Source organism: Mesitornis unicolor, unplaced genomic scaffold (genome assembly GCF_000695765.1).
Source record: "Mesitornis unicolor isolate BGI_N332 unplaced genomic scaffold, ASM69576v1 scaffold49196, whole genome shotgun sequence".
Lineage (NCBI taxonomy): Eukaryota > Metazoa > Chordata > Aves > Mesitornithiformes > Mesitornithidae > Mesitornis > Mesitornis unicolor.
In genome coordinates, this window is record NW_010189867.1 from 65,980 (window position 1) to 78,797 (window position 12,818).

General features: G+C 47.1%; 1 protein-coding gene across 1 annotated transcript; it reads right to left on the minus strand.

The window, feature by feature from the left end:
- Window positions 1–10,151: 10,151 nt before the first annotated feature.
- BCL11A (B-cell CLL/lymphoma 11A (zinc finger protein)) lies at window positions 10,152–12,577 on the minus strand (the record flags this gene model as incomplete). Its single annotated transcript, XM_010186200.1, has 1 exon — window positions 10,152–12,577. A coding segment is annotated over one exon (2,006 nt), but the record flags the coding sequence as incomplete, so codon positions are not given.
- Between the last annotated feature and the right edge of the window lie 241 nt (window positions 12,578–12,818).

Consider the following 12,818-nt stretch of genomic DNA (forward strand, 5'->3'; position numbering starts at 1 on the left):
GGACCCAACACAAAGCTAGGGTTGAATAAAAATATGGGGGGGTTGGGAGTGTTGCTGGAAATCCTGTTCATGGGACTTCAGATCTGTTTTCAGATCCCTCTGGGAGAGACAGTGCTCAATAAGAGACCTCCAACACATTCATTTCATACCTTTCTTCTCATATTGTAAAAGCCCACAGCCCTAACGCATTGCAAATCCAAAACATATATTATTTTCAAAGCAAAATTTAAGCTAGACTTCACAAAAGACTTGACCTCTGCTGCATTTTAGTGTCGTGAAAGTGTGCTTAGAAATAAAACATGGCACAGACAAATTGTCTTCAAGTTTGAAAGCAGCTTTTTAAACCTCAGAAATCAAAGCTAAGCTAACCAATTCCCAGGTACCTGGCTCATCTCAGTCCCCTGCACTAGAAAAAAAAATATTTCTTTTGCTTATTAAAAACTCCAAAACTTTAGGAGTTTTGTTTTATTATAAAGACATGGTATACTTCATTTTTTAACTCTGATGTTCAGATTGACACATTGGGAATACGCTAAAATACAAAATCCCTAGGAATATTGGCCCTTCTGCACCAAAACCACAGCAACCTCCAGCTTTGAGGCTAACAGATTTCCAGCTTTCCCCTCACAGGAAGCCCTTGACTCCCATTAATTGGCAGAAACTCATTAAGCTGCTGTAACACCATGGCTGGTCATCCTCCACGCACCCAGATACAGCAAAGGGCTTTGCAGCAGCCAAGTCCTGGCCAGACAAGGAAGGATCCTGATGATACCCCTAATTAAAGCACGCAGCAGCTCAGGCCACAAGAGGTGGTAGAAACCCTCATAGCTCCACCACAAACTCATGCTGGGGCTGCCTGTTGCTTTGCAAAAGCCACATGGACCCTGAAGCCTGTGTCCTTACATCTATTGGTAACTTTAAGGCAACGCATGAATTCTGCAGATGTTTTAAAGTCCCAAGAATTGGGAGGATTTAACACCTCGATTAAAAAATACACATTTTAAGGACCATTTCACTTTACTTTCCACACTTCACAAAAGGACAGGTATAACTTTTCCCCTTTGTGCTTGGCAGAGCATGTTCAGCTGTCACTACTTTGATATTTTCTGCTTTTCCTGGGAGAAACAGCGGCTGCTGGAGGAGAAATGAGCAGTCAGAGAAAGCAGAGGAGATTGCACCAGGCAGAGCATCAAAAGCCCAACCAGCTGCCCCAGAAGCCATCTATGCACCAAACTTTGCCTGTGCTCAGAGAAAGTAAGGGTAAAAACACCGCCAGAGCTAGCCAGTGCACCGAAGAACTTTTATAAAGCAGCTTCCCAGCTGCCCTTTATTATAAGCATTGCAGACCTGCTGTACATATGCACCAGGTGATCCCTGGTTTGCAGTTTGGGGGGCAGAGCAGAGCAACCCCCTTTGCAATTAACAACTCTGTTAGCCCTGATCTGATGCAGCTGCCTGGTGCAGAGGTACCCCAGGGCAGGAGCAGGGGTGCCAGCAGCTAATGGGAGCTGCTGGCTCCTTAGCAATGGCATGTTTGCAATCAATAGGATGCTTAATGCAACAGGTTTCACCCTCCCAAGGCTCAAAAACCCCTTATAAGCAAACACAGAGGTGTTAGCACAGGCTGGAGTAGGAAGAACCTTTAAAAACATCTCCTAATGATAAGAAATACTTAGGGCGTGTGCAGAATTCTTGGTAATTTGACCTCAAAGACCAAATCACCTTAAAAGGAGCAGCAATAGCTCCCTTTGGGTCAACCCATACCTATGCACCAAGTCCCCCTGGGCTCCCAGCTTGACTCTACAGCCATGGGCAGAAGTGCTTCTGCCAGCTGTCACAGCCCCTTGCTGAGCTTTAAGGTACAAAAGTGTCTGTGCTTGTGCTGTGCCCTGGCTCACGTGAGAACTACAGCCTGGGTTTTTAAAACACAAAAGAGAGACCATTACTCATCAAAAAAAGGCAACATTTTGCTAGGAAAGAGTCACCCCAGCTGGGTGTCTTGCTCAGATTTTAAGAAAGGAGATGAATAAAACCAGAAGTGAGATTGAAGCTAATATGCAAACCAAATAAATCAGCAGGCCCCTGCCCCGTGGCTCGGCTCCATCCCACTGCAACCGGCAGCGGGTGTCCTGGCAGCATGAAATGGCTGGCCAGCATCTCCGCTCACTACCCAGCCAGTTTCTTTCACCAAATAAGGTCCATTCCCGCTCGCCAGCACAGGCATGAGTAGCTACAGCCTATAAATCCCATCAACGACAGCACGCAAGCATGCACTTAACCCATCTTCTGTTCAGCAAAGCGCTTGGGCCCCAAACCAGCAAACTCAGCTCCAAGCAAGGGACAGACATCACCGGCAAGGGAGAAAGATATGCAAGGGCTCTCAGACCCCACCAGGCCAAAAGTACATGGTTTAACAGCAGAAATGGAATATGACAATGAGCATTCATCAAGAGAAGGCGAGCGACAGAGGAGAGCTGGGAGATCTCCCCACTTCAGCATCACCCAATGCTAATGGGGTTTCACCACGACTTGGGGTGCTGCAGCAACAAGCCCGAGGCCCGGTCTAGCTCTGTGGGAAGCCCCCCCACTAGGGCTGTGCAGCCCCTTGCGTGTACACCAGCCTCAGCATTCTCTTTGTAAACTTAGCACTTGGTTTTCTGCAGCCGATACAGTACTACAGAGTGATACCAGCCGCCTGGCCCTTGTTAACATTAAAAATTAAAGACAGAGCAAACAAAACCTAAAGCTCCAACATTTATTATGGCAATTTCCCACCCACCCACAGACCTACACTGTGTTTTGTTTTATTTTAATTCATCACATCAGATACGCCTTCTGAGAAATGGCACGTCATGGAGATAACCAAGAGGCCGGGTTGTCCATGAAAGCAAGACAGTCTTGTCCACAAGGAACGGAGCCAGTCGAAGCCATCGATAAGCCCTTGACCTTGCTGGGTGGGTTTGCTTTTTTTTGTTGTTTTTAGAAAATAAAAAAGGAAACAAACAAACAAACAAAAAACAACCCCAAAGAAGTGTTGTACTCTATTACAAAATATAAATACGATAGTCTTGCAGGCAGGAGGAGCCCAGGGAGCGCTGCCTTCAGCCGGGTGACTTCTCAGGCTCTCCCAGGGGACACGGCGAGCCAGCAGGACAGAGGCCACCTCCGGATGCTGAGATGCTGCCGACTGCTCACCCCAGCTTCACCTCCTTTCAGAATTTAAGTGCTCTTGAACTTCCATCCGAAAACTGCCACACGTCTGGGGCTCCCTGGGTGCTGCGCCAGCTGGGGGGGTACGCCGAACCTACAGAGAGCATGGGGACAGAGGAGAGAACAGGTGTGACATGGCCCACGGTGCGAGTTATTATCTTATTTTACTTTTTTTTTGTCTTTTTTTTTTTTCCTTTAACAACAAGGACACCCAACTGTTGCAAAGGGATATGGCAGGATGGAGCCCTTCCTCCTCTCAGGCCATACTCCTGCGTGCGGCATCACTCAGCACCGCACAGGAACCACAGGGATCATTCAGGAGGAAAAAAAAAACCCTAGTCTTTACTGAGAAACCTATGCTGTGCCAGGAGCTCTGTTCGGGCAAGGACCAAGCCAACCTGTCTGAAAATTTCCTCCTATTCTTTCCCAAAACCTCAGGGGCTTCCCCCAGCACCCACAGTGTACCCGGATGCCAATGACCCTCTTAAACCCATCAGTACTGTTAATGTGCCACGTGGCGGGTGGTTCACGGAGGACTTTTCCCAACTCATACCAGACAGTGTGCAAGTGCAGGCTGCAGCAGCAAAGCTCGAGCTGCAAAGCCCCAGCCCGTGCCCAGCAAAGTGCACAGGTGACTCGCCATCGACTCCGGCGGTGCAGGATGGGGGTCTAGGACAGAAAATGTCCTTGGCTCCACTCACACAGAGAAGGAGAGTGGCTGCGAGTCCCTGCTCGAGGCTGATCACCAAGCACCATGCTACCCCGAATAGCTGGCTACACCACACACGGCAGCAGTGGCAAGGCTGGCACATCATCAGCACACCCCTCAAAATCCACCTCCGCATCCCAACCAGGGTGCCAGTTTCTATGGAAATTGCTTCATTAATGCTTAAGAGTGGTTGAAGGGCTGCGCACGAGCTGCTGTTGAGACTAAATAAACAGCTCCTAGGCCAAATCTTCACTGGGTGTAAACTGGAGTGGCTCCTCCAAAGTCAAGAGCACGTGCCCAGTTCTTCACCCTGGGGAGGGCTCGCTGCAGCTGATGTTTGAGCCTGACATGTTTCAGGCTGGCATTAAAGCAGGCTGAGACTTTCAAAGGAGTCAAGAGCATTGCAGCCATCCTGTCCTCAAACTGTACGGCCACAACACTGCTGTGAACCATACCACCTGCTGAGGGGCATGAAACAGGGATTTCCCTCAGTGGGGAGAGGACCCCACATCTGGATGCCCATGGCTCCTTTGAAACCAGCAGTTGAGCATTTGGGCTCTCCGGCAACTCTGGCAAAGAGCCACGCAACTCTGGCAAAGAGCTGGGCAATACTACTCTCCTAGTCAATAGTATGATTTGCCACATGCTCACTGAAAACAGTTTTCAACATTTATGGGAGGGGGAAAAAAAAGAGGGAGGGAGCTAAAAGACCAGCCTGGTATCTCTCTTCTGGTTTTGTACAAACTCTGCACGTAGATAAACTCTAAAACTGTATCTCATCAGATATGCCAAAGCCTCCTGAATGTCAAGCAATGATATGGTATCGCTTATTCCTGTATTTTTCTCAGCCTTTGGAAACAATAAATACAAAACATTTGTAGTCTAAATTCTGGATACTGCTTCAGCGCCTTCATTACATTAATCATTCAATTTGGAGGAGATTAAATACTAACAGCAAAGGAGTCTGTGCCATAAAAATGTGTTCCTTCTCCAAAGTTGATGGGGTTTAAGATTTTAACAATAGAGAGAGTTACCCAAATATCACTCTTATTTACAGAGACATCTTCATCTCACACAGAGAAACAGGGAAGTTTCTAGGGAGCACAGGTCACGTGTGCACAGGATGCCAGAGCCACTCGAGAGCACACGATGGGGCCACAGACATCTATGCCCCAACCCAACAAACTTGGCCTTGGTTTTATCACACCCTTAACACATTGGTACCGGCCAAAAACCATCACGTTAGTGAATTCTGCTTTGGTGCTAAGGCGACAGACAGTGAACTGTCTTTCACAAGCTATGCTCTTGCTGGGCAGCTGGTGCTCAAGTTCTCCTACAGCAAGAGCTGCTCCTCCTGAAGCTCCTCCAAACCACTGCCCCAGCCCTGTGTGCATGGTCGCAGGGTGACGCAGCACCTGGAGGGCTCATTTAGCTCCGAAACCTGTAAATCAAATACATTGCTGCACAACTAAAAAGATAAATTATTGGGGATTGGACTAGATCTTTTGAGGTCCCTTCCAATCCCTAACGTTCTGTGAGTCTGTGATAAATTGTATCCTTTCCCCCTGTTAATCCTGAAGCAGCGCATGAAGCCCAGATCTCCCTAGAGATGCCTGTATATAGGTCTGTATATAGATGCTTGCATATGATTATATGTATGATTACTTCATACGTAAAACATAGTACAAAGAAAGGTAGTAGAACGACGACCGCCGTAGGATAGACACAGGGTACAGCACCTGCTCCAAGAGACAGCCAGGCTACGCTTGACCTCAGGCAGACCCGCTAACTCCTCTAGACAACGTCTCGGCCGCGCTGTGAACAACCAGCAATAAAAATAGCGAGAGGGAGGGCAAGACCGAACTCCACACAGAGATTTCACGGCACGGGATCAAAAGTCGTGGTGTCAAGGCAGCTGCAAAGCGTTCTGCGCATCCCTGAGTACACCAGCACTCCAGGGGACCGTCACCAATTCCATCTCCTTCACTCGTACCCCACCACGCCAGGGTCCGACTCTGCCTCCCCTACGCTGTGCTAGGGGTCCCTCCATCTGCCTTGGCAGCACGCAGGGAGTACCGGCCCAGTGAAGGGAACCACAATCTGGGGGCACTTTCCAGCTCCCCTGCACGCTCATCCTGCTAACCTGTACAACACAACCTTAGTTCCTCCTATCCTGGGATTAAAACAAAGCTTTATTGTATTTTTTTGGTCTCTCTTAGAAAAGGAGTAATTTTTTTTCTTTAGATATATATTTCTATTTTTTTAAATCCCAAACTTCCCCTTTAGAAGGTGCTGGGCAAAATATAGGCAACAAACGATGCCATCACAAGAAGACAACAGAACAACTGAAAGGTTTTACAAAAAACAAAAAAAAGGGAAAAAAAAGTATTAAATCCATTACACTAGGAACAGCAAGAGACAGTATCACAGCATTACGTGCTTTAATAAAGTAAAGAGATGCTGCAACACGCAGTATTTGTCAAACTGACAACATATACAGACCCCTAAGGGAGAGACAGGGTGGGGGACCTGAACTGGAGTCTGGATTCTAAAGACAATGCACATGAAAGGTTTCATAAACCTGCAATTCCCACCAAAATAGTTTTTTAAAAAACCCCATAGGAGAAGGGAGGGGAGCTCCCAGCTCCAGCCTCCAGCCAGGAGCAGTCCCAGGAGCTTTGGGCTGCGGTTGGTGCGACCCCATAGCTGCGGCGCGTACTCCCCCCCCCAAGAGAAATCAGCTCCTGCCCACGTGCCAATGTGCACCAGTGGCTGATTTCAGCCAGACCCCCAAAACCATCGAGGATGGAGGAGTCTCGGGAGGGCTGTAGAGCTTTTTTTTTTTTTTTGCTCACCTCTTCTGCCAAAGCATTGCCAAATTGGGGAGGGAAATCCCTTTCACAGACCGAGGCTGACAAGTGAAAGCCAGAGATGCCGCTGGTTATCGGGGAGGGGGAGCTATAGCTTAGTCCTCAACTAAAGGTATTCCTGGAGGAAATAAAAAAACCCCAAAAGCTACAGGTCCAGATTGCAACCACTTCCCAACTAGCCAGAAAGCTAATTTGTCAGCCCAAAAATCCTCTTCCTCGGCTTATTTAAGGACAAGCCGGGCAGCGGGCGCTCCTTGGGGTTAGGAGCGCGCCCCCCACAACGCCCCTGCATGGGACCTTCTCCTACAGCCTGCTGCTGGGAGCCATCTATAGCGTGTGTCAAATGAGGACACGAGAAGCTGACACTGTGTACTTTAAGGTTTTTTTTTTATTTTTTCAATAAAGGGACAAAATGGGTGTATGAACAGGATAATGCAGACAACTGCCAAAAAAACACAGACAGTGGTTTTTTCAATAGAACTTAACAAAGACCAGAAACAAATACAATAAAAAGCCAGGTTGTAATGACCTTTGGTCATCCAAATAATAAAAAAACAAAACCAAAAAAATCCCCCCCAAAAAAACCCCAAAGAAAAATAAAAGATCAAATTCAGTGCCTCTGTTTTGAACAGAGCACATAAGCAATAATAAATAGTGACTCCCATAGTAAAAGATAAAATTTCAAGTTACGACAAACAGCTTTCATTACAGGAATAGAAAAGGCCAATAACAAAATATTCTGCATTGCCATTTACAAAAAAGTATTGACTCAAGCGGGCTTTCTCTTTAATATGCTTTGCATATGAAATTCTTTCCAATCTAAATATAAAGCACCATTTAGTTTTTGGCAATGAAAAAAACTGCAAAACGGTTTTTTCTTTTTTTTGTTTAGTTTTTTTTGTTTTTAACTTTTTTTTTCTTTCTTTTACTGCATATGAAGTTAAGATGCTGGAATGTCAGGTGATAGAAGGAAAGGGACATAAAGCACACTACATAACAAACCAACGTTATTAGCTTGCAGTACTGCATACAGTATGGCAGCAGGAAAAAAGAACGTAAAAAGATATGTACACCCCTCTGTGACGGCCAGCAGCGTGACATCTTAACAGTTTTCCCCCAGAGAGCCATTATATGGCCTCGGATCTGTACCATGTCACACTTTTTTTGTCTTTTTTCTTTTTTTTTGAAACATACAAATAATTTGCACTATATTATCCTGCCAAATTAAAAAAATATACTGTGGCAGCCTGTGGTTTTTCTTTTTTTTCCACTACCAAAAAAGGTACATCGATACCTTTTAAGAGAACAAGCAACAGTTAAAAATACAAGCTTCAATATAAATACTATAGTGCCTACACTAGATGAACATTTAATTCAAATACCATTCTAGAAATACAGAAAAAAGAGACCATAAATGTGTTTTAGCATAGGAATCAACATGAGTGTGCATTTTCCTATATTTAAGTACTATATAATCTTAAACCTTTCCCCAATGCATGTTTTTTATACAACCTGAAGAGCTGTGTATATCCAAGGCATAGAATTTCCACTACCATTTTAAAATGAGTAACAAGTCTTGTACACCACCAAGACGATGAACCCTAAAATACAGTTTCCCCCTAAACATAATGAAGTGTTGTGGTTTTTTTTTTCCTTAAAAAAATTTTCTTAACATTTATATTTAAAAAAGTTTTGTCTTTTTTTTTTTTACAAAAAAATTCTTGCACTGTAGGAGCGAAAGCAATCATTCATTTTATGTGAGTGTAGAGTCTGTTTCCATTCACAGCGCTGTAATGTCATGTCCGAAAAGATAAGCTCATTAGTCAAGTAAATGGCTGGCAAAGTTCGGGGTTTTTTTGTGTTTGTTTTTTTTTATGCTTATCAATGAGATTATGTTAGAATCTATTTTTTTCATTATTCTTGCAACTTTTCCCTTAAAGTATAGACCTGTAAACTGGGAAAATTGTACAGTGCACTTAATTGTCCTATATGAGCAGTCTTATTTTATACTCAACCTCTGTACCTTCGATTAAAGAAAAGATACAGACATCACAGGCAGAGTCAAGTGCTATTTGAACACCAACCAGGGCAGGCGCTAGCTTAAGAATAAAACAAGGAATCCTCTTCCACGTCAACACAAATAGCACACAGAGTATGGGGAAAAAAAAATTAAGGACAACTTTTAGGGAGCACAGACAGATACTGCTACTCTTTTGCTTTCTTTTTTTAAAAAATTCTCTGTTACTTCTTCCGAGCATCAAATTAAAGGCAAGTCTTAATAGTTTGTAGCTAATCATCACTGTGTTGATATTACCTTATACACCTGTTCTAGTTTTAAATGGCAAACAATACCACATTGTGCTAATAAATCACAACTTTTTTTTTTTTGCTTCTCTATCTGCTACACTCAGTAAAATATTATTGCCAGTCTTTATTTTATTTTTTATACAGTATACACGAGGTCCTAAAGTTTATAATTTGATTGTCAGCTTGACAACCAAGTGGCTCCAGATTTATTTGTTTTGGTACCAGAATCAATAAAAGATATTATTAAAAGTAAATATCTTCATAAAACAGATTTCCTTACTTGTGTATTTAATGGCATTGAAGGGCCTCTGCATGTGGTAAGGGTAGGAGAAATAAAAGTGTGGAGGGGGGAAAGGTCCTGTATTTTGTTTTAAGCTCTCTCTCCAGGAGCAAAGCAGGTTTTTAGACTAGTATGATCAGCTGGGTTTTAAAAATAATAATAATAAAAGGCAGGGAAGAATGGTGATTTAACTAGGACTGAGCGGGTCATTTCTTTCTCTTCCTTAGTTTTCTCTTTCCTCTTCGTTCTTAGGTAGCCGGCGTTGTAAGAGACACAAGACGGACTCACACACTCAGTGGGGGAGGCTCGCCACTGCGACCGATGTGGAGACAAGCTACGCGTGGAGGATGAGCAGAGAGGAGCCATCGGCATCGGCCGCGACAGATCCAAGGCACTCAGATTATTTTTGTGTGTGTGTGTGCGTGTGTGTTCTAAACCAAATGCTAACAGAAATCTACCTCTTTCTGACTGGTGGAGGTCAGCTACTTTCCAATTAAAGGCCTTTTTGTTATTTTCTAATGGGCACTCTTTCTCCAAATTGGTGGGTTTATTCTTTTTAAGACAGCAATCTAGCTAATGCAACACTTCTTCAGTGCTATAGGTCCTGTCTGTAGAGGGTTACCCAAAGTGTGTTTTCCTTCGCACGTCACAAAACAAAACTGTACATGATATGTTATTACAGGATGTATGCAGCATGGTCGGTTTTGTTTGCTCTCGGGTTTGGTTTTGTTTCACTTTTCTTTTTTTCTTTTTTTTTCTCTCCTCTTTTTTCCTCTTTTTTTTTTTTTTTCCTCCGAACAGAACTGGAAACAGCAACGTGTTTGCTCAGCAACTAATCAGGGACAATTTAAAAACAGCCATAACATACCATACATGCTGTCTAATCCAAAAATTAAAAAAAAACAACCAACAAAAAAAACCCCAAAACAAAAAAAACCCCAACATACACAACATGTAAATTATTGCACAAGAGAAAGGCTCAAAGTTTGCGTAAAATGCAATAGTATTGCCCCGATACAGATCATGCATTCAAACGGTGAGAACAAAAAGAAAATAAACAGGGTGTGCTGGTGACAAGCACTTTCTGAATATCCTTAGCTTCCATGATTTCCATCACAAGGGACTAGAAAACCTCTACGGGGATTCGGGGACAGAGTGGGAATGGGGTGGATGGGGGGAGGGTACGAATATACCTCTATTCAGTTTTTATCTCGTTATTCAAGACTCGATCACTGTGCCATTTTTTCATGTGTTTCTCCAGGGTACTGTACACGCTAAAAGGCATCTTACAAATCTCGCATTTGTAAACGTCCTTTCCCACCTGCCCGTGTGTTTTCATGTGCCGGGTGAGCTTGCTACTCTGGGCGCAGGCGTAGTTGCAAAGCTCACATTTATATGGCCTCTCGCCCGTGTGGCTCCGTCTGTGGACGGTGAGATTACTACAGTTCTTGAAGACCTTCCCACAGTACTCACAAGTGTCGCTGCGTCTGCCCTCTTTTGAGCTGGGCCTGCCAGGGCCCGGGCCACTAATATGGGGGGTGCTTCCTCCGCTTCCCGTGCCGCTGCGGCCTGAGATCCCTCCGTCCAGCTCGCCCGGTGGCGTGGAAAAGCGCAGGCTGCCATTCTCCGAGGAGTGCTCGGAGGAGGAGGCGAAGGGCGATTGTCGGGAGTCACCGAAGCTGAGGAAGGGGTCCTTCAGCTGCCGGGAGGCGGCATAGCCCGCCAGCCACTGGGAATAAACGTTCTCGGTGTTAGGCATGGCGGCAGCCGGCAGGTCAAACTCCTTCTCCAGCTTGATGCGTTTGGAGAAGGGGCTCAGGGAGCTGGGGCTACCCAGCAGCAGCTTTTTAGACAGGCCTCCCGAGGCAGACTCCCCAGGGGAGCAGCCCCGGCCATTGACTGCCCCCTCATCAATACGGTCGGACTCGCCAGCTACCGAGTCTTCGTCGCAAGTGTCCCTGTGCACCTCGGGCTCGGGGAGGTGGCCCCGCTTGTGTTTCTCCCCCAGGACCTGGTGGAAGGCCTCGCTGAAGTGCTGCATGGAGCTCAGGACCATGCCCTGCATGACGTCCGGCATCGACCGGCCCTCCTCGCCAGCCCGCGAGTTGTTCTCATGGTGGCGGGCTGCCTCCAGGCTCATCCCAAAGCCGTAGTCCGGCCTGTCACTCTCATTCAAGGCCTCCTCCTCTTCCTCCTCCTCTTCCTCTTCTTCCTCCTCCTCTTCCTCCTCTTCCTCGTCCCCGTTCTCAGGGATCATGTTGGGGTCATTCTCACTCTTGAACTTGGCCACCACAGACTTGAGGGCACTGCTGGCGCTGCCCACTAGGTCACTGGTGCCCGGCTCGGGAGAGCTGGCAGTGGAGAGCCCATCGTCCGACTTCACCGTCATGGGGGAGGACTTGTGCATGTGGGTCTTCATGTGGCGCTTCAGCTTGCTGGCCTGCGTGCAGGCGTGGTCGCAGAGGTTGCACTTGTAGGGCTTCTCCCCGGTGTGACTCCGGCGGTGGACCACCAGGTTGCTCTGAAATTTGAACGTCTTCCCACAAAACTCGCAGGACTTGGACTTCATGGGCGGCTGGGAGGGAGGAGGAGCGGACTGCAGAGGAGGAAGGGGTGGCGTGGCCAGGAACGGGGGCTTGCTGCCAGGCTGGAAGGGCTGCAGCAACCTTTGCATAGGGCTGGGCCGGCTCGGGGACAAGGGCGGGCTGGAGGTGTTGCCAGCCAGCTCCCGCAGCCTCCGGGAGAAATCCATAGCGGGGGGCTCCATCGCCATGGGGTTCAGTCGCAGCACCCTGTCAAAGGCACTAGGGTGATGGGTGGCCAGAGCCATTTCTTCCGCACCCAGGCGCTCAATGCGATGCGGATCCAAATGGTGCCTCGGGGGAGGGCTAAAGAGGGGCGGCGTGGGTGGGAAACGCCCTTCTCCCAGCCCTGACGCCTCCCTCGAGACCGAGCCGGGTATTCTGAGCAGGTTAAAAGGGTTATTGTCTGCAATGTGAATCCCGTGGAGAGGTGGCTGGGAAGGGCACTCTGCACCTAGTCCTGTTGGGATACCAACCCGTGGCGTCAGGGGGCTGCCGTGCTCGCTTTCTAGGTAGATCCGTAAGCCGTGCGTGTTCTGTGCATGCTGCAAGAGGAACCAGGCGCTGTTGAAAGGCTGTTTACAAGTCGTACACGTGTAGCTGCTGGGCTCATCTTTACCTGCAAAATAACACAACAAGCAGCGTCAATCTCCAGCCGCCCACCGGTGGGCGAGAGCTCGCCTCCCCGCCTAAGCTCCTCTCTTCCAGGACACTCAGCTGGGAGCTGAGCTCAGGCACAGGCAGGGTAACCGGGACAGGAGGCGGCGAGGGGTGCGACGGGGAGGGCCAAACCCACACAAAACATGCCGATCTCCTCCCGCTATCCCCAGTCCTGGGTTCAATACTGAACCCTGGCAGGT